At 39.1% G+C, this 22691-nt stretch overlaps 1 protein-coding gene across 17 annotated transcripts in view; it reads right to left on the reverse strand.

The window, feature by feature from the left end:
* Positions 1-22691, reverse strand: part of gyg2 (glycogenin 2) — a 120564-nt gene that overhangs the window by 60095 nt on the left and 37778 nt on the right. For 16 of the 17 annotated variants that reach the window (XM_059963757.1, XM_059963755.1, XM_059963756.1 and 13 more), the window contains exon 2: positions 17875-18019. The exons of the other annotated variant lie outside the window; for it this stretch is intronic. In XM_059963757.1, the coding sequence (XP_059819740.1) occupies positions 17875-18019 (145 nt within the window). The remainder of the gene's footprint in view (positions 1-17874; positions 18020-22691) is intronic. 17 annotated transcript variants of the gene reach the window in all.

Raw genomic sequence — 22691 nt, forward strand, 5'->3', positions numbered from 1 at the left:
TAATGGCAGCAGTGAGAAAAGAGCATGGCCTGGTGGTGAGGATCTTTGATGATGGATATTGCTTTTCTGCTGCAATATTTTACGTAAATATGCTCAATAGTTTGAAGGGTTGTACCCATGATGGACTGGGCCAAACCCACCACCTTTGGTAGGATTTTTCACTCTAAGGCATTGGTGTTCCTATACCAGGCCATGATACAGCAAGTCAGTACACTTCCCACCACACAACAAAGGAGGTTTGCCAAGTTTTTTGATGACATGCCAAATCTCCTGAGGAAATAGAGGCACTGTTGTGCTTTCCTTGCAATGATATATTGTGGGTCCAGGACAGGTCTTCTGAGACAGTGAAACCCAGGAATTTAAAGTTACTGACCCTCTCCACCTCTGATCCTCCAATGGCTCTTGGACCTCTGGTTTCCCTCTCCTGAAGTCTACAATCAGTTCCTTAGTCTTATTGACATTGAGTGAGAAGTTGTTGTTATTATTACACCATTCAGCCAAATCTTCAATCTCCCTCCTGCAAGCTGATTCATCACCACCTTTGACACAGCCCACAACAGTAGTGTCATCAGCAAACTTGTATACGATGTTGGGGTTGTACTCAGCGGTAGTCATAAGTGTACAGCAAGCAGAGCAGGGGGCTAAGCACACATTCCTGTGGTGATCTTGTGCTGATGGAAATTGTGGAGGAACACACACAAAATGCTGGAGGAACTCAGCAGGCTAGACATCTCTGGAAAAGAGTACAGTCAACGTTTCAGGCCGAGACCCTTCAGCAGCATTTCCAGCATCTGCAAATTATCTCTTGTTTGAGATTGTGGAGGAGAATTTTTTGCCAATCCAAACTGACTGGGGTCTAAAAGTGAAGAAATCCAGAATCCAAAGACACAAGGTGGTATTGAGGCACAGGTCTTAAGAGCTTACTGATTAGTTTTGATGGGATGATGGTATTAAATGCTGAGCTTTAATGGATAAAGTCATCCTGATGCATGCATCTTCATTATCTAGGTGTTCCTGGGTTGTGTGAAGAGCCAATAAGATGGCATCTGCTGTACTCGCTGTTGCTTCAGTTGGCGAATTAAAGAGGTTCCAAGTCACCATTCAAACTGGAGCTGATATGCTTCAACACCTGCCTCTCAAAACACTTCACAGTGAATGAAAGTGCCACTAGGCATTAGTCATTGAGACAAGTTATCACACTCTTCTTGGGCACTAGCACGACTGAAGCCTGCTTGAAGCAGATGGGTACCATATGCTGCTGGAGTGAAAGGTTGAAGATATCTGTGAATACACCAGGCAGCTGGTCAGCACAGGTCTTCAGTACTCAGTCCAGACCAGATGATCTCCTTGGATTCTCTTTTTTGAAGGCAGTCCGCACATCGTCTTTAGATAAGGAGACCACATTGGGAGACATGGCGATACATAACAGTTCCTCCCACGACGGTCAAGGTAAGCATGGAAGGCACTGAGCTCATCTGGAAGTGAAGCTCTGCTGTCCCCCATATCACAAGATTTAGCTTTGTAGGAGGTTATGGCATTCAAACCCTGCCACAGCTGTCGAGCGTCCCTCGCTGATTCCAGTCCAGTCCGGAATCTCCACTTCACGCATGAGATGGCTTTCTGGAGATCATACCTGCACCTCTTGTACCATTCTGGATCTCCACACTTGAACCTCTGGCTTTTGGCAAATTCTAGATTTCATTGTTCATCCAGGACTTCTGATTAGGGAAAACCTTGAACATTTTTGTGGGAACACACTCATCCACAGATGTTTTAATAAAGTCTATTACGACCCAGCTGTAGTCGTTCTGGTACTCAGATGAGTTTTTGCACACGGCCCAGTCCACTGACTCAAGGCAACCCCATAACTGTTCCTCTGCCTCCAGCGAATTCCTTAGTTGTTTTGATCTCTGGAGCCTTGTTCTGTATGCAGTTTGGAGTACAACCAAATGATCCAACTTGCCAAACTGCAGTCTTGGGAAGGAACAATAGGCATTCTTTATCATAGTGTAACAGTGGTCTGCTGTGTTGGGACCCTCTGGTGCAACATGTTGTGTGCTGGTGATAAATCGGCAGAGTTTTCTTCAGAGAAGTTTGGTTAAAGTTGGCGACTATAATTTGAAATGCGTCAGGATAGGCTGTTTCTTGTTTAAAGACAACCTCATGCAGTTTCGCAAGTGCCTGCTAATATATCGGCTGCTGGTGTTATGTAAAGCACTGTCAGGATCACAGATGAGAACTCCCAGGGCAAATTAAATAGAACATTTAATGATAAAATGTATACTAAGTCAGGGAGCAAGAAATTGACATAACCCTAATGCTCGTGAGCCAATGAGAACTTACTACTGTTACATACCAGGTGGGTATCTTGTGACTATCACATGATCATGATGTAATTGAGTATCTGGTGAGCATGATGTAATGGTCTTGTGATGGCAGGGTGATGTAATTTCCCGCCAATGTGAGATCACATGATGTAATTTTCCCGCTAGTAAGAGGTCATGTGATGGCCTATTTCAACAGGTATAAAAGGGGAAAGCCTTGCTGTGATGCAGCTCAGTTCTTTGTTTAATTCGTCAGTGACTCCGTTATGCTGCGTATTCGTCTCATGACGCAGTTTTGTTTTAAAGTGGAGTTTTACTTTCTATCTTAAGTCTCAAAGGTTATTGCCAGCAGTTTTCACCACAATGCTGCCAGTTTTGATTCCTACCTTTGTAGTCTAATCGGAGTGAAGAAGTTACCGAAGCACGGGAACCCAAAGGATCGAGTAAAGTTGGTGTCGTCAGCGGTAAAACGGGATCGACCTTATTTAATCTTTATTCAAGCAATTAGTAACCTGCATCCGAGATAGCTCCTGCATTGTGAAAGCAGAAAGAGCTGGGCGCAGCGTTATTCACCAAGAGAAGGTCAGTTCTTTTAAGCCCTTTTTATTTCCTTTGTCGTAAATCCTTCGGGCAAGGCATATTTCGGCTGGGATCAGCAGTAACGTCACGTTGTCGAGGAATTCATTACTTCAGGAAAGTTTCTCCTAATTGACTGTGTAAATCATTTGGACTTTTGCATTTATCGCTTTAAGAACTGTTTGAGTTGCCGTATAGCAGTTAACTTCTGGTTAAGTTAGTTGTTTGTTTACTTTTCCATTTTTATTGAGCAATGTTTAATAAATGTTTTATTTGTTTATAAAAAACCTGTTTCAATTCTATATTCATTGTTGCTGTAGCATAACAATTGGGGGCTCTCGGGATATGAATCCACTTTTGTGCTTAAATCCTTGCTTACTAATCAGTCTATTTTGGAAAAGGGAATACCAGATTCTTTTGTTTGATTGGTTTGTGAGTGGTATTCAGCAACAATGAATATTGATGACGACTTGCTGGCATCACCAGATGCAGAATTATTAGCAAAGGTGAAAAAGAGTGATGTATCTGAGATTGCTAGCAGGTTAGAATTTAAAAGGCATTTTGAAGGTTACAACAAAGCCTGTAATTCAGAGGAAAATTGCGGAACACTATATAAATTCAGGTGTTTTTGATGTTATATCCTTTCCCGTGAGTAAAGCAGTGATCCAGTTACACCTAGAACAGATAGTGTTAGAAAAGCTTAGAAAAGAAGCTGAGTAAAAACAGAAACAATTGGAAGCTAACTTGGAACAAAGGGGAATTTGAAGTTATGATGGCAGAATTAAGATCCAGTGATCAGTCCTCTGGTTCTAGAAAAACATTTGTTGTTAGTCAGGAAATTAAACTGGTTCCTCCATTTAATGAAACAGAAGTAGAGAAGTATTTTCAACATTTTGAAACTGTTGCTCTAATTTCAGAGAGGCTGAAAGAAATGGTCAGTGATGTTACAAAGTGTAATTAAAGACAAAACACAACAAGTTTAAACAGCTTTAACTGCTGAACAAGCATTTGATTATGATATTGTGAAGCAGCATATATTGAAGGTGTATGAACTGGTTCCGGAAGCACATAGAGAAAGACTCAGAAATTTGAAGAAATCCATGGAAAAAACTTGTGGAATTTGCCTACGATAAAGCTATGTGTTTTGAGAGATGGGTTTCCTCTAAAAATGTAAATGGGTACTATAATAAATTGAAAGAGTTGATTTTAATGGAGGAATTTAAAAGGAACATCCCTGAAGTAAGGACATACTTAAATGAGAGGGACACTGCTACATTGCAGGAGTCTGCTAAATTAGCTGATGAGTATCCATTAATCCACAAGAATAAATTTTCTCAGGGTAGAAGTCTGACCAATTTAGGAGAGGATATAATCAATTTATAACTGAAGGATTTGTATCCTGGGACGAGGGATCCGCTCCGGTGCCAATAAAAATCCTGAGAGATACTGGAGCTTCTCAAGCACTGATGTTAGACAGTGTGTTAAAGCTTAATGATGAGTCTGACACTGGTGTGTAAACCATATACAAGGTGTTGGGAGTGCCCTTATACCTGTACATTTACATAGAGTAAATTTAAGGTCAGGGTTAGTTACAGGACTTGTTAAAGTAGGACTACAACCTAGCTTACCCATGAATGATGTTTCTTTATTGTTAGGAAATGACTTGGCAGATTGACAAGATTTTCCTGAAGTGCATTTGACAATAAAGTCAGAGGAACCACCGATGGATTCTACCACAGATTCCTCCTGTGTTGTAACTCGAGATATGGCTAAAAAGCTTGATGTGCAGAATGAGGTTGTTACCCATGACTGTTCATCTCAGGATTCGAATTTTGAGGATTTGTCAGAAACTTTCTTGCCTTCAGTGTTTGAACGAGATTCTTAGAGTAAGTCTGACCCTGAAGATTTGTCTCTGTCTCAGAAGGAGATGATAACAGAGCAGAGACGAGACCCTGAGATTATCAAATTAAAGGAACAAGCTCTTCTGGATAGTGAAATTGATAAGGTGCCAGTAGGATATTATTTTGAGAAAGGAGTGTTGATGAGGAAGTGGAGACTGCCTACAGTTCCTGCAAGTGATGAATGGAATATTGTTCCTAAAGTTTATCGAAATGAGATTTTAACTTTAGCCCATAGTGTACCTTTGGGTGGACATCAAGGGGTGAAGAAAACTGGACAAAGTTTTCAAACATTTTTACCGGCCTGGTTTGAGAAAAGATGTGGTGACGGTTTACAGAACGTGTCATACTTGCCAAGTTGTGGGTAAACCTAATCAGTTACTCCAGTGGCCCCACTGCAACCTATTCCCGCATTCGGTGAACCGTTTTCCAAAATTGTTATAGACTGTGTAGGCCCCATTACAAAAAACAACAACTGGCCATCAATACTTGCTGACCATCATGTGCATTGCGTCTATGTTTCCTGAGGCAGTACCACTTAGGAATATAATTACTAAAACTGTAATAAACCTTATTTTGGGTTGCCTAAGGAAATGCAATCTGAACAAGGTAGTAATTTTATGTCTGGATTGTTTCAACAGATAAGTGTATAAACTAGGAGCTAAGCAGATGACCTCATCTGCATACCATCCAGAATTGCAAGGAGCCTTGGAGAGGTTTCATTCTACCCTCAAGACTATGATTAGGTTGTATTGTGTGGAAAATGAAAATGATTGGATGAAGGTAGATACTTACTTCTATTTGCAGAAAGGGAGTCAGTACAGGATTCATTAGGTTTTAGTCCATTTGAATTTGTATTTGGGCATAGAGTTAGAGGACCTTTGGCCTTATTAAAAGAACAATGGATTAATAAAGAGGTACACACTAGTTTGCTGGACTATCTTTTAAAATTTAAGGACAGATTACATAAAGCTTGTGGCTTAGCCAGGGAAAATTTAAAATTGGCTCAGGAGAAAATGAAAACCTGGTATGATAGAGAAGCTAGGATGAGGACATTTAAGCCTGGAGATAAGGTGTTGGTTCTTTTCCCGGTGCAAGTGAATCCTTTACAAGCTAAGTTTCATGGTCCTTATGAAATGATGTCTAAAGCTAATGATGTAGATTATGTGATAAAAACTCTGGTCAAACAAGGGCAACACAACTTTGCCATATAAATATCATAAAACCATATTATGAGAAACAGTCTGCTACTATGACTGTTGTGGTCAATAATATCAAGTCTGATCTCACTAGGAACATAATGGATGATTCATTTGAAACTCATTCTAAGTCCAACATTGTTTCTGCCAGATTACCAATCTCAACCATTCTGGAAAATATTGATGAGAAATTAGCTCATTTACAGCCAGAGCAGAAGCAGCAGATGAAGCAATTAATTTTTAAATATAGGGATTTATTTCCAGACGTTCCTAGAAGAAGCACAGTAGCTTCATATGATGTAGATGCCAAACCCATAAAGCAACATCCATATAGGATGAACATGGAAAAATGTGAACTTGCTGAGAAAGAAATTAAGTATGTTAGAGAATAATATTATTAGACCTTCTAATTCGAATTGGAGTTCACCTTGTGTCATGGTGCCTGTCAGACAGTAGTATTCGGTTTTGTACTGACTACAGGAAGGTAAATGCTGAAACGAAAACAGATGTGTATCCAATTCCTAGAGTGAATGATTGTGTAGATAAATTTGGAAAAGCAAAGTTCCTTACAAAGACTGATTTATTAAAAGGGTATTGGTGTGTTCCATTGACAGATAGAGGTAGAGAGATTTCTACATTTGTAACCCCATCTGGGTTATATGAATATAACGTTCTTCCATTTGGGATGAAGAATGCACCAGGTACTTTCCAGTGGATGATTAATTCTGTGATTCACGGGTTAAAAGATACAGATGCCTATATTGATGATTTAGTTACAGGAAATGATTCTTGGGAAGCACACATTACTGCGACGGAGAAACCATTTGAAAGGCTTTCAAAAGCTAACTTAACTATTAACCTAGCTAAAAGTGAATTTGGTCATGCCACTGTGACTTACCTTGAGTATGTTGTAAGTCCGGGCTTGGTTAAGGAAATACATCAAACTCCAATTTATCAACAAAACTTTGACATTACAGGAGTACAATATTTTGTTAACTCATATTAAAGGCAAAGGTAAAGTGATTGCTGATTGTCTATCTCGATGTTGAATATACAATGCAGTTTTTTATGGAATGATATTTTAACATCTGTAACACTCTTGTATAGTAATTTGTAAGGTGCTGTATGATAATACTATGTATACTGTGTATCGCGTGTTTTTTTTAGTAAATAGTTAATTGTTAAAATTTTGCTCTTGACAGATCAAAATTCTTTTTTTGGAGGGAGGTGTTACATACCAGGTGGGTATCTTGTGACTATCACATGATCATAATGTAATTGAGTATCTGGTGAGCATGATGTAATGGTCTTGTGATGGTGGGGTGATGTAATTTCCCGCCAATGTGAGGTCATGTGATGTAATTTTCCCACCAGTGAGAGGTCACGTGATGGCCTGTTTCAACAGGTATAAAAGGGGAAAGCTTTGCTGTGACGCAGCTCAGTTTGTTGTTTAATTCATCAGTGACTCTGTTATGCTGTGAATTTGTCTCATGACGCTTTAAAGTGGAGTTTTACTTTCTATCATAATTCTCAAAGGTTATTGCTGGCAGTTTTCACCACAATGCTGCCAGTTTTGATTCCTACCTTTGCAGTCCAATCAGAGTGAAGAATTTACTGAAGTACGGGAAACCCAAAGGATCGAGTAAAGTTGGTGTCGTCGGCAGTAAAACAAGATCGACCTTATTTAATCTTTATTCAAGCAATTAGTAACCTGCATCTGAGATAGTTCCTGCATTGTGAAAGCAGAAAGAGCTGGGCACAGTGTTATTCACCAAGAGAAGGTCAGTTCTTTTAAGCCCTTTTTGTTTCCTTCGTCGTAAATCCTTCGGGCAAGGCATATTTCGGGGAAGGTCAGCGGGAGATGCTCACGGAGTGAGTACTGTTTTAGATTCACTACATAACCTTTACTTTTTTTAACCTTTGATCACCCTTATCCAACTTATTTTTACCTACACCAAAAGATTCTTGCTATTTTTTTGAACTTATCGTTAAGAGTTTATTGTGAATTTTTGAAGATATGCAAACAGAAATGGCTCTTAGATCTAAAGGACGAGAACCTGGGCACAACCCAAACGGTAATGGAAAGAAGCAAGCTCATCTGCAACGCACTGAATTAACTTATGAACTGTTTATGGAGGTTTTGGATAAAAAATTTGATGAACTACAACAAATTTTTAAACAAGATATAAAGGCTTTTCAAGATTATATGGTTAAGACGGATTCAGTAATTAACCAGCAGCAAGTTCTTATCGCATCTCTGCAAGAAGACGCTCGGAAACGAGATTTGACAATTGAAAAATTGCAACAGGATTTAATTTCGACCATTAAACTGGTGGAAACACTTAAAGCCAAGAGTGTCGACTTTGAGAATCGGTCCAAAGGACAGAACCTACGTATACTTGGTCTACCAGATGGCATAGAAAAAGATGACCTTTCAAAGTATTTTGCTCAACTTTTAAAAGATGCGTTTCCGTCGGTTTTTCCAGATAACCCTCCGTTACTTGATCGCGCACATAGAATTTGGCGTTGATCATCAAGTGCTACAGCTAAACCTTCGGTTGTAATTGTCCGGTTTCATTATGTACACGACAAAGAACAACTTATTCGTGTGGCTCGGCGGGTAGGAATGGTTAAATTTCAAGATTACTATTTCCGTTTGGTTGAAGATTTTAGTCCTGAAGTTATGAAGAAAAGGCTTCTTTTTAAACCTCTGATGTCTGAATGTTATGAGAAAAATCTAAAACCTGCACTCTTATACCCTGCGAAGCTTAGAATCTCTCCGCTGAATGCTCCACGTCAGGTTTTCCTTTCTACATCTGAAGCGAGAAGTTATCTGGAGGAGAACTTCCCTACTGCTACAGACACTAATCTCTAATAAATGAGTGACTGTGATCGTGTAAGATGGTTTTCGATTCCTCAAACCAGATTTAGTCTCTGGTTATTGGTGTAGGTGTATCCTATACTTTATATTTAAGTTAAAGTGTGTTTTCGTCATACTAATCGCTCTGTTTTATACACTTTAACCATTATACTATATTCTTGACTATTATTTTTGTTCCTTCGAAGATGTATTTTTAACCCTTCAAAGGTGAATTCTTTTTTATTAAGATGGTGGTTTTTTGAAAAATATTTTTGGTTTTGTTTAAGATGGCGGTATTCTTTTTTCTCTTGTCTTCTTCCTACAATGCATCGCTTATCATAGCTTAAATATTTTTTGTTTTGTCTGGGTTATAACCCGATTTATAAGCTTTTAGTGATAATATACTTAGTTGTAAAAAAAAAGAATATAAAGAAGTGTGGTTTTAGTATAGTGATTATAATTTTTAAAGTCAGGGTGTTTTTTTTTATATATATCCTTTATATACGGAGTGGTCTTCCGCTGATATAGGGATAGAATTAGTCTCATTTTTTCCTTTTTCTAGCCATATTTTGGCTTTTTCTTTTCTTTTTCTTGTGGGGGTGGGGGATGGTCTGTTTTCTAATTTTATTTTTCTTTTACCAGTTTGTTTTAGCTTTTTCATTTGGGCTGTTTTTGAACTTCAAATATGTCTACGACGTCGTCACTTCCAGGTCCGTTCTTTATTTTTGTTCCTCTTCTGGGTGCATGAGTTTATAATTTGGTTAACCCTTTTTATACCAAAGGGTTGATTTGAGAATGATGGCTCAGACCATTAATTTTGTGTCTTGGAATACTAATGGTTTAAACCATCCGATTAAACGAAAGAAGATTTTCAAAGTATTCCAAAGACTTAATGCTCATATCATTTTTGTACAAGAAACGCATGTGAGGAAGGAGGACGAATATCGCTTTTTTTTTAGGTCTTGGCGGGGTGAACAGTATCATTCAAATTTGAATGCCAAAGTAAAGGGAGTTTCAATTTTGATTGACCCCTCTATTGCAGTTGTTCAACATGATATCTTTTCGGATCTAAATGGTAGATTTTTGTTAATTACGGGTTTACTTTGTAATAAAAAGGTTGTTATGGTTAATGTTTATGCTCCAAATGTGGATTGTCCTGATTTTTTTTAAAGTCTTTATTTACTTCTTTACCTAATCTAAATGAATATAAGTTAATAATGGGTGGTGACTTTAATTGTTGTTTAAATCCTTTGATAGATAAATCTTTATCTATTCAGACTTTACCCAATAAGTCGGCCACTTGTATTAACTCCTTTTTGACTGATAATGGAGTTTTTGATATTTGGAGATTTCGGCATCCTAACGACAAAGAGTTTTCTTTTTTCTCACATGTTTATCATTCTTATTTGAGAATTGATTATTTTTTTATTGACTCTTGCTTTATTCCATCGGTAATCGGTTGTAATTATGATATCATAGCTATCTCTGACCATGCTCCATTAAAACTTTCTATTAAATTTACGGATACAGCTTTTAATGTTAGACAATGGTGATTTGACTCTACCTTATTGCAAGATCTGGACTTCATTAAATTTATGAAGGAACAGATCGATTTCTTCTTTTCAACTAATTCCATGGATGATATTTCTTGCGGAACAATTTGGGACACTTTTAAAGCGTATATACGTGGACAGATTATCTCTTACTCCGTTGGTTTGAGAAAACACATTAAGAAGGAAACTCTTTTATTGGTCGATAAAATTAAAGAGATTGACAAGAAATATTTGATCACTCCTGGTAAGGAGCTTTACAAACAAAGGGTTGAACTTCAAATGGAACATAGTTTATTACTTACATCTCCAATTGAAAATCAATTAATGAAAACCAGATCTGATTTTTATATACATAGTGATAAATCAGGTAAAATGTTAGCTAGTCAGTTGAAGAATGCTTTGGTTAAACGTCAAATCACTAAGATTCGTCAGCAGAATGGGAATTTGACAGTTAACCATGACGAGATAAATATGTCATTTCAAGACTTTTATACCTCCCTGTATCAATCTGAATTCCCTCAGGATCGTAATACCATGTGTGATTTTCTTGGGAAATTGAATTTTCCAAAATTATCATCCGATGATCTTTCAATATTAGATATTCCTATTATGGACGCAGAAATCAAAGGGGTTATTTCCTCAATGAATTCTGGGAAAGCACCAGGTCCAGATGGGTATACAGTAGAATTTTTTAAATGTTTTTCCGTTACTCTTTCTCCTTGGTTATGCAGGGTTTTTGAAGAAGCAATTAGATTGGGGAATTTGCCACAATTTTTTTATACAGCTTCAATTTCTTTAATACTGAAGAAAGATAAAGACCCTACTGACTGTGCATCCTATAGACTAATATCTTTATTGAATGTAGACTCCAAGATCTTTTCCAAGTTACTGGCATCCAGGTTGTAGAAGGTATTACCCCAAATTATTTCAGAAGATCAAACCGGTTTTATTAAAAATCGCTATTCTTTTTTCAATGTTAGGAGATTACTGAATATTGTTTATACTCCTTCACATAGCACTTCAGAATGTGTTATTTCATTAGAACCGGAGAAAGCATTTGATAGAGTTGAATGGCCTTACTTATTTAATGTGTTGGAGAAGTTTAATTTTAGTCCGACATTCATTTCCTGGATTAAACTAATTTATCACACTCCAGTAGCCTCAGTGTTTACTAATAATCAAAGATCTCCCTTTTTTCGTTTTTTTCGGGGCACTAGACAAGGCTGTCCTCTTAGCCCATTACTATTTAACATTGCTTCAGAACCTTTGGCAATTGCCATCAGAGAATCACAGGATATTTTGGGTATTAATCGTGGGACAGATATTCATAAGTTATCTTTGTATGCAGATGATTTATTATTATTCATTTCTAACCCTGAGAAATCTATTCCAGCAGTTCTATCATTGTTGGCTCAATTTAGTGAGTTTTCTGGGTATAAGTTAAATCTTAATAAGAGTGAATTGTTTCCTTTGAATAGACAGGTCCCAATTTATGGAAATTTACCTTTTAAATTAGTTAATGACTTTTTTTATTTACTTAGGGATTAAAATCACAAAAAAACCATAAAGAATTATTTAGGGTTAATTTTTTACCCTTAATTGATCAGATTAAAGGCTTGTTTACTAAGTGGTCACCATTATCTTTATCTCTGATAGGTAGGATTAATGCTATTAAGATGGTTATTTTACCTAAGTTATTATATATTTTTCAAGCGGTACCAATTTTTATTCTTAAATCTTTTTTTACTAATGTTGATTCAAAAATTTCCTCATATATATGGCAGAATAAAAATCCCAGGTTAGGTAAAATATATTTACAGAAGACAAAGAAGGAAGGTGGGTTAGCATTACCTAATTTCAGATTTTATTATTGGGCAGTTAATATTAGATATTTGTTATGTTGGTTGAAAGACTGGGATGGATCTTTTGGCCCTTATTGGGTGAGTTTGGAAATTAAATCGGTACCAGGTTATGCTCTGGGTTCTATTTTAGGGACTTCTCTCCCTTTTGCTCTTTCTAAATTGCTGAAATGAATTGACAACCCGATAGTTAAACATACTTTACGTATATGGTTTCAATTTCGGAAATTTTTCGGGTTGACTCAATTCGTTTTAAATATTCCTATTGTATCTAATTGCTTTTTCCACCCTTCAATCATAGATCAAGCTTATTCGGCTTGGAAAACTAAGGGATTACTAAGATTTTCTGATTTATTTTTGGACAATTGTTTTATGTCTAATAAATATAATTTGCCTAGATTTCATTTTTTTTAGATATTTACAGATTAGGCATTTTTTAAGTACTGTACTTCCTACGTTTCCAAATTTTGTGTCTTCAGATATTTTGGAGAGTTTGTTTGAATTAAACCCTTTTCAAAAAGGGCTTATATCAAAACTTTATAATATAATTATGAAGATACTTTCAGAGCCCCTTTATAAGACAAAAAATGATTGGGAAAGAGAGCTTAATCTTATTATTCCTATTGAGAATTGGGATAGAATTCTTCAATTAGTTAATACATCTTCTATATGTGCCAAACATTCATTAATACAGTTTAAGGTTGTACATAGGGCCCATATGTCCAAGGATAAATTAGCTCATTTTTATTCTTATATAAATCCTATTTGTGATAGATGTCAATTTGAAACTGCGTCTTTAACTCATATGCTTTGGTCATGTCCGCTTTTGAAAAAATATTTGAAAGATATTTTTGATATTATTCTCTGCGGTATTGAACATCGATTTACAACCCCATCCTATTACCGCAATTTTTGGTTTACCAATGATGGACTTACTTCATTTATCTTCTTCCGCCTGTCGAATGATTGCATTTCTCACTCTGATGGCTAGAAGATCTATTTTGCTGAATTGTAAGGAAATTAATCCTCCCACTGTATTTCATTGGTTTTCTCAAACTATGTTATGTTTAAATTTAGAAAAAATTAGAAATGGTGTATTTGATACTTCTATTAAATTTGAAAAGATATGGAGACCATTTATTCAATATTTTCAAATGATGTAATATGACCCTGTTCCAAGCTTATTTGATTTTCCATCTTTAATCTTATTTATGTTGAGAGGATCGGAGTTGATGACACTGATGATTATGTATTCTTGTGAGATATTATAAACAGCCCTTTTTTTTCTTTTTCTAGTTTTTCTTTTTTTTTGCTTTTTTTTCTTCTTTATTAGCTATTAGATTAGTAGTTTAGTCATTTTTGCATAACTTTTTTTCTTTTTTCTGTGTTTTTTTATATCATATATTATGAAATACCTAGATTTACCTTGTTCATACATATACTGTATGGTTCATGTTTTGGGAAAACTCATTTATATTGTAATCATTGCTTATGTATTCTTTCATGTGCAATGGGAATTTGTATGTTTGTAATCCCTTTATTAATATATCAATTATATTTTGTTCATATTATTAATGATTGAAAAGGCATATTTCGGCTGGGATCAGCAGTAACATCACGTCATCGAGGAATTCATTACTTCAGGAAAGGCTCTGCTAGTTGACTGTGTAAATCATTTGGACTTTTGCATTTATCGCTTTAAGAACTGTTAGAGTTGCCATATAGCAGTTAACTTCCGGTTAAGTTAGTCGTGTGTTTACTTTTCATTTTTTATTGAGCAGTGTTTAATAAATGTTTTATCTGTTTATAAAAAAAAACTGTCTCAATTCTATATTCATTGTTGCCGTAGCATAACACTACAAAGCACACACCACATCTTTTTCCTTACCAAAGTTTGTAGTTCAATCCATTCTGAAAATTGTTAAACCTTCCAGCTGTATCACTGCATCCGGAGTGTCCTCATTTAACCAAGTTTTAGTGAACAACAATTAAGATCAGCCTCATCTGTGATACAGCAACCTTGGCTTGAGATTGTCAATCTTGCTTTCCAGTGCCTGCACGTTTGCCGACAAGATGCTGGGTAGAGGAGGCCTCATCCCCTCAGCTTGGTTTGAATTCCACCTCTCCGGCCGCGTTTTCCAGCTATGGCCTCGGCCCTCAAAGGCGCTGCGCTTAACTGCTCCGCTGGAGCTCCTGACTTCTGCTCATTTGATCGTCAGTCATGAGATCTGAAGGTCAACCTTGTAATTTCATAGTCCGCTGTTGAGAGGAAATCTACTTGCTGCAGATTGCAGCCAAAATAGTTCATAAGGAGAATGTTTAAGAGGAAAACTGGTCCAATTTTCTGCAGCCTGCAGAGAGTCGCTGATTTACCCTGGTGCCAGCCTGTACAACCCTTTCCATTGATGCTGACAGCATTTTGCGCGTGATACATAGGCCACATGGGAGGGAAGGGTTAGACTGATCTTAGAGAAGGTTAAAAGGTCAGCACATTGTGGGCCGAAGGGCCTGTACTGTACTGCAGTGCTCTATGTTCCAAGAAACTAAACAGCACAATGAAACCACACAGCATGCATTTATTTAAACTGTTTGGCTTCTTCTCCATTACCCACAAGAGTTTCAAATGCATGTGACATCCCTGGTCTCAAGTCAATCCTAAAGTCTTTAGAAGTGTTAAAATCCATATTGGACCGAAATCCATCTTCCAGCCTTTTCAAAAGGCTGCTGGATCCAGAAATATTCTCAACAAAACACCTTATGTCTGAGAATGGAAAAACCAACAACTAGGATAGACTAAGGATGGGATGCTATCCTTTCTCAGAAATACAGCAAACAGGGAAGACAGGAGTAAGCCATTATGTCTGGTCTGGTGCAGCATCCTCTCAATATATAGAAACTACAGCGAACTGTCAGTTCAGCTGAAAAGCTCATTGGCTGTAGTCTACCATCACTGCAGCACTTATACATGTCCAGGACAAAGATGTGGGTAGGAAAAATCATTGCAAACACTACTCACACAGTAAACTGCCTTTTCCAAAAGCTCCCTTCTGGAAAGTGTTACAGGGCTATTAAAACAAAATCTTCACAACATCTTAAAAGTTTAATCTGATCTACCATTCTGGTTAGCTGCTCCCACCCCCTCCATCTATTGATCCTGTCACACCAATGCACTGTAAACACTTTAAATCACTTTTTAGTAATACTGTTTACATTATAAATACATGCTGATATTTATGTATTTATGCACATTTTATTCCAAATCTGTACTTTAAACCTCTAACTTTATTGCTTATATAATTCTTTGTTCTTCATAACTGCTGAACTGTTTTAAATATATAAATCAGCTTAATTTCGGCTGCTGTGTGATGTTTACTGTGCTCTGTGTGGAACATGCTTTACTACTTGTGTGATTTGATTGAGGCACTTCAGCACAGAACTGGATCTGTGCCTGTGGTCTGAAGCCACTGCCACAGCGCTGAACTGACTACAGCCACAGACATCAGCTCCTGGCCTGGCTTTACTCACCCTGGCAGCTCGAGGCTGTGTACTCACGTTTGGGTACAGTTTGATGTTTAACGTTTTTAATGTTTTGTGTGTTATTTGTTCACATTCTGTTCTTCGTGCAATTTGTGCTTTATTTTTGCACGTCTGATGGTCATGTGTAGGGGTTTTCTTTAAACGGGTTCTACGGTGCTTCTCAGATTCATCTTCTTGCAGATGGCCAGAAAACAATGTGGTATACATAATTTAATAATAAATGCCCTTTGAACTTCAGTTGCAAGTCACACCAACACATCACAGCAAATACATAGAAAACCTACAGCACAAGACAGGCCCTTCGACCCACAAAACTGTGCCGAACATGTCCTTACCTTAGAAATTACCTAGGGTTACCAATAGCCCTCTATTTTTCTGAGCTCCATGTTCCTATCCAGTAGTCTATCGTATCCACCTGCACCACTGTCGTCGGCAGCCCATTCCACACACTCACCACTCTCTGCGTAAAAAAACTGACCCCTGACATCTCCTCTGTACTCACTCCCCAGCACCTTAAAACTGTGCCCTCTTGTGGCAACCATTTCAGCCCTGGGAAAAAGCCCCTGACTATCCACACGATCAATGCCGCTCATCATCTTATACATCCAAGCCTACATAGTGCATAACATTAACCTCTGATGCAATCAAGGGGCTGAGGTAGGGGGAATTTCTATCAATCAATCATTGCCACTGTGACTATTTGTATTATGTAAACAAAGAAGTGAGCGAGAAGCTGTGGGGAAAACCTTAACAACTTGGAAGTAAATGCAGACGCCTGTATCCCAGCCAAATGCTGGGGTGAGTGGTGTATGGAGTCAAAGACAAAGTAAACGACTCTACGTAGTGCGTAATGTTATTGGAGCAACACACAAAATGCTGGGGTAACTCGGCAACGTCTATGGACAGTTAATGTTTCAGATCAAGCCCCTTCCTCTGGGCTTTCAAGAGAGGACGCGCTCCAAATGGCGGGGCTCAACCTGAAAACATCCGCCGTCCATTTCACTCCGCAGCTGTTGCTTGACCTGTGGAGCTCCTCTGGTGTGTTGTGCATTGCTCCAAGTTCCAGCATCTGCAATGGCTTGTGGCTCCATGTTAAGGTTAATGGGAAGGGTGTATTAAAGTGAATAGCAGGTTCGTAGAGTGTTTGTATGTGCAATAAGCATTCAGCTGTACTACTTTGTGAGACTTAATAAGTTTTACCCCATTAGGACGGATTCATAAATTAAAGTATCAAAGCAGACAGTCACCTACCTACAAAACTTGTAGTCCCCACCTATCACATTAGACAATAGGCTCTTCGAGCCTGCACCGCCATTCTGAGCTAATGGCTGATCATCTACTATCAATACCCGGTTCCTGCCTTGTCCCCATAACCTTTGATTCCCCTATCCACAAGATACCTATCTAGCTCCTTCTTGAAAGCATCCAGAGAATTGGCCTCCACTGCCTTCTGAGGCAGTGCATTCCTGACCCCCACAACTCTCTGGGAGAAGAAGTTTTTCCTTAACTCTGTCCTAAATGACCTACCCCTTATTCTCAAACCATGCCCTCTGGTACTGGACTCTCCCAGCATCTGGAACATATTTCCTGCCTCTGTCTTGTCCAATCCCTTAATAATCTTATATATCACCTCTAAGTCTCTATCACCATCTCCAATCCACACTCCTCACCAGAACCCACCGATCGCCCACCCTTTCACTCCTCGATCCTAGTCACCTTCCCCCTGTTCATTCAGAATAGATCTCAACCTGAAATATTGATTCTTCATTTCCCACCACAGATTAGTTCCTTCAGCAGATCATTTTTTCAGCATCTGCAGTCTCCACCTACCCGCAATACTTATAATGAAATAGCAATCGCAATCAAGAGGACAGCCCAAAGTACAATGATGCCACTTCTAAGACAAGGGCACCTCATCAGACCAAGGTGAAAATGATCAAGAGGTGAAGACTGGTGTCATTTTTTACTGCTTCCATTTTAAAGTTGCCACAAAAGAAATTTCACAACTGTATGTCGCTGATATTGAACCAGTTTCTAAACATTTGAAAGAAACAAAATGGATTCTTACCTCATTTTGCCGGATACCTGTGGAGTAAATAGAACCACAACCTGCCTGGTAGTGTTGTGTCGTTTCAGAGACTGACAGAGCACAAGAGCACCTTTGGCGTAAGCATCATTGGTAGCCAGAGTCACAAAAGCCTGGTCTGTTACTACTGGAATAAAGAAACGGAAAGACCAAAGGCAAACTAAGTACTTTTCCTTCACAAATGGCATGCAATTCAAAGTTGAAGTACATTTATTAGGCAAGACAATGAGGGGAGTAGCTGTGAGCTGGAATCATCAGTACTTGCCTCCTACACTTCTTCAGCTTTTGTTGGTCAGTGCCTCAACGTGGGGTGACAAGTTAGCATTGCGCTTTGCAGCCTCAGATCAGGGATCAACTCCCACCACTATCTGTGAGGAGTTTGTACATTCTCCCCGGGATCGTGTTCATTTTCTCCGAATGCTCCGGCTTCCTCCCACATTCCAAGATGTACGAGTCAGGGTTAGCAAGTTTTGGGCACGCAGCGTTGACACCAGAAGCATGCCGACACTCGCGGGCTACCTCCAGCACGTCCTTCACACCAACGACGCTGTGTGGTTCGATGCACGCAACAAATCTCAGACGAATCACACTGCACGCGTACTTCGATAATAAATGTACTTCAAATTTAAAATAGAGCTAATATTTACCTTCTCCTGCCAATGCCTCAAGACTTATGCCAGGGAATTTACCCAATATCCTGCACCATATTATACTTGACCCATGAACAGCATTTCAGGCCAGTGCAGAAAAACAGTTGTGAAGGTGCCTCCCGTACCTAATAAAGCGACAACTGGATGCATGGTCATGGCCTGTCCTCCAACTCCCACACATCCCTGTCCATAAACCCTAAGCTGACCCCCCAACACCCCTCCATCCTCAAAACCGTCCTTGTAAGTTTTACCCATCTCTGCGCTGAGTGGAGGCTGTGGCCTGCAACTAACGGCCTCTTAGGTGATGGCTGGCTTTGTGGCCAGGGACTCACCTTCATCAACTTCAGTCCTGAATGCTATTTGTTTATTTTGATCGTTTGCACAATTTTTTCTCTGTACATTGGTTGTTTCATTTTCTTTTTAAAGTGGATTCTATTGGGTTTCTTGGTTTTGTTGCTGCTTGTCAGAAGGTTCCCAAAATCGTATATAGTATACATTGATAATGAATGCACTTTGAACTTTTAAAACAATTAAGTCAGATCAATGATCTTGACAGAGGCCACAGCTCGGGCCCATCTTAGCCAGACATATTAAAACTAGCATAACCACTGTGACTCCAAGACCACACGCTGGAACCAGCCGGCCTAACATAATTGCAGCCATGCACAACCTGTCCCTTGGCAATGCGTTGGGCAGAGAGAAAGACACTTAGAGACGAGGAGCTTGGAGAGTTACCCTAGCTACAACTCTGGAGACTACCACACACAAGAAATCACCTTGTCTCACTTTGTTTCCAAACCGGGCAAACAACCATAGAAACAGCAGGAGCACACTTCAGTCTAGCTTGGCACTGGACCAGTTGCCATTTGAAGCAGAAAGGAAAAATTGCTATTTTTAAATGACTGATTGAAAATATTTAATACCAATTTTTCTTAAAATAATCAAATTGACAACACAAGAACAATAAATAGAGGGGAAAAGAAATAAATTAAGTTATAAAAATCACTTCTGTCAGGATGACATTACAAATACTCAATGGGATATTATTAGGCACAGACAATGTTCGAGTGATAACAACTCTTGAAGCCTTTGAAACAGCTAATCACCTATTCAGCTGCATGAAGTGCAATATAGTTAACACACTTGTGGAATGCTCAGCGAAGCACAAAATGGCTTAGTGTCAACAAAGCCATCCCTCTTTCCATTAGGATGTTCTGAAGTCATGTCTGAGGGTGTATCATACAAATCTATCACTGGAAACAAATATTCTAATGAAGGCACGGAAAAACAGAGGCTATGGGTAATTTCAAAAGGGAATACATATTCAGCATAGCATTGTAGGCTAGGGCCTGTATTGTGCTGTAGTTTTCTTATGTTTCTATGGCAGATTACAGTACGTTATGGACTCGCTGGTACTTATGTGAAAAAATATCTAAATCACCTTTTATTTGAAGAGCGGTTGAGGGCTGGCCTCGCCCATTGTTGCCCTCCAGTGTTCAATCGGTGGAATGACAGGCTGGATTGTGTGTGTGTGTGTGTGTGTGTGTGTGTGTGTGTGTGTGTGTGTCTGTGTCTGTGTCTGTGTCTGTGTCTGTGTCTGTGTCTGTGTCTGTGTCTGTGTCTGTGTCTGTGCACTGCCAGGGGACTGTGCCATCAACTTGCGGGACTTGTGGCTCAGTGTCTTGGACTATACGTGTTTTTTTGGTATGACTTTTCCCCCTCCTCCCTTGCTATTTTGAATTTTCACCTTGGCCCCAGAGGAACACTCATTTTGCTCAGCTGTATCCAGGCAAGGTTGAATGATAATTTAAATCAATTTGAAATCCGAATCTACAATTCCAGACAGGTCACAAAATAGATGACTGCAAATCATGGGTAAAAAACAAAACAACATTTTAACACAAGACAAGGAATGAATGATTTTGTGGTATTGCATCAAGTTAGTTAAAACCTATGTAATCACACAGGCATCACAGCTGGGTAGTAATTAGTGCAATTGGTTGACAGCGCTAGCAATCTTTGGCTGGAGTTCAGAACCCACCACTGTCTATAACAGTGGTTCCTCACCTTTTATTTCTAAGGCCATGGACCCCTACCATTAACTGAGAGGTATATGGATCCCAAATTGGAAATCTCCGTTCTATAAGGTGTTTCTACAGTCTCTCTGTGACCACATGGTTTTGTCCCACATAATCAGAAATGTACTCATGGGCACACGATGTGAGCTTCCCCAGCACAATCCTTGGACTCTGTTGGTTCTTGATGTAGAACACCACATTTCACTGTATGTTTTGATGTACATGTGACAAATAAATCTCATAGGGTAGTCAATCTCACAATACACTAAAGCTAGGCATTTCCTTCGGCTTGATGAGCACAAACTCTGCTGCTCAGGTTTAAATAGAAGGCTAACAGTTCAGAGGGTGTAATTATATAAAACCACTTCTCCTTGGACGTTTAGCTGTCAGTGCATGACCTCCCATTGCTGGCCTCCCATCTCCATTGCTCTCTGTTCTGAGCTAGTTTCTTGAAGGTAGACAAAGAGCGATCCCATTGTCTAATTTCAGCCTTGACATCTCTCCTCTGTGTGTTCTTTGGACATTGCTTTTTCCTCTTTCCTTGGGGGATTTCATTTTTAGTGCATGCCTGGTGACGTTGCTGGTTGGGCTTCCTCAACCAATCCACCTCCAATTCCGTTTGTGTATTTGTATCTCTGGGGATTCTTCGTCGGTGTTTCCCCCCCCCACCCCCCACAGTGTCTGGTTGGTTAGTTTGTCAGTCCACCTGATGTTTAGGATCTTTCTCAGGCTCTGGTTGATGAAAGCCTGCAATTTCTGTGGAGTGCTCCTCATTCTCCAGGTCTCAGGGCCATATAGGAGCACTGCCCCTGCACAAAACTCAAGCTCCTTAGAAGAAACCTCACCTTTTGCCCGACTTTAGTAACAGTGGGGGGGGGGGGGGGGGGGGGGGAAGACTACTGCAAAAGTATTCTTTAAACATGTTCACCAGATGGCCATGAATCCCATTCTATGAAGATTACTCTCAAAAACCAAGAAAACAATTATAGCATGGTGTGTCTATTCATTTGTAAAATTTATGATCTTTTCACAGAGGGAGGCCCTCCTTTCCACACGAACATTAGGCGCAGGATTGAAAGAGCCAAGCAGGTTTGTAGACTCAGCCAGCTCCTTCACAGGCACAACCCTCCTCACCGTCAAGAAAATCCTCAAGAGGCCGTACCTCAAGAAGATGTTATCCATTATTAAAGACCCTCACCGTCTGCGACATGCCCTTTTCGCACTACTACCAGTGAGGAGGTACAGGAACCTAAAGATGCACGCTCAGAGATTCAGGAACAGCTTTATACCTTCCGCCATTAGATTTCTGAATAGTCCATGTACCCAACTGCATTATTCATCTTCTGCACCATTTACTTCTGTAACTTGTAGTAAGTGTTTTATGCCTTGCTGCCACAAAACACGTTTCATGACACATCAGTGATTTAAAAAAAATCCTGACTCCGTTACGCCACGTTGCATGCTCTCTTTGGAAATGGTTAAAAAGTAAACATACACAAACACTTTAAACACCGAATCTAAAACAGTTGACTTCACAAGTTCTGTTAAACCCCCATTCTACCTCCTATTTACAAAGCTCAAACTCATCATCCCGTTATGTTATTTGCCCATTATTTTAATAGACTGTATCCTGACCGTATTCATCCTTCTGAGAAAACCATTCTGATCAATGGCGGCCGGGCTAACTTACTCAGGACCCCTTGCACAGCCCAACATTACACATTCATGGAATCAGTACAAAGCAAAAATTGATGCCAAGTTTGTATTGAACAATGAAACACTGCCAAATATAATTCACGGAGATTAACCACAAGTACAAAGTCCATCCATTAGGGTGAAAAGGAAATGTTCAAGGGGATCCCGAGGGGGAACTTCTTCACTCAGATGGTGGCGCAAGTGTGAAATAAACTACCAGAAATGATGGGTGTCAGCTTGATTTCAACGTTTAAGACAAATTCAATTAGGGACATGGATGGTAGGGGTATGGAGGGCTATGGTCCTAGTACAGATAGGCAGCTTAAATGGTTTGTATGAAATCAGATGGACTGAAGTACCCATTTCTGTGCAGTAA

Source organism: Hypanus sabinus, chromosome 3, assembly GCF_030144855.1.
Source record: "Hypanus sabinus isolate sHypSab1 chromosome 3, sHypSab1.hap1, whole genome shotgun sequence".
NCBI classification, from domain to species: domain Eukaryota; kingdom Metazoa; phylum Chordata; class Chondrichthyes; order Myliobatiformes; family Dasyatidae; genus Hypanus; species Hypanus sabinus.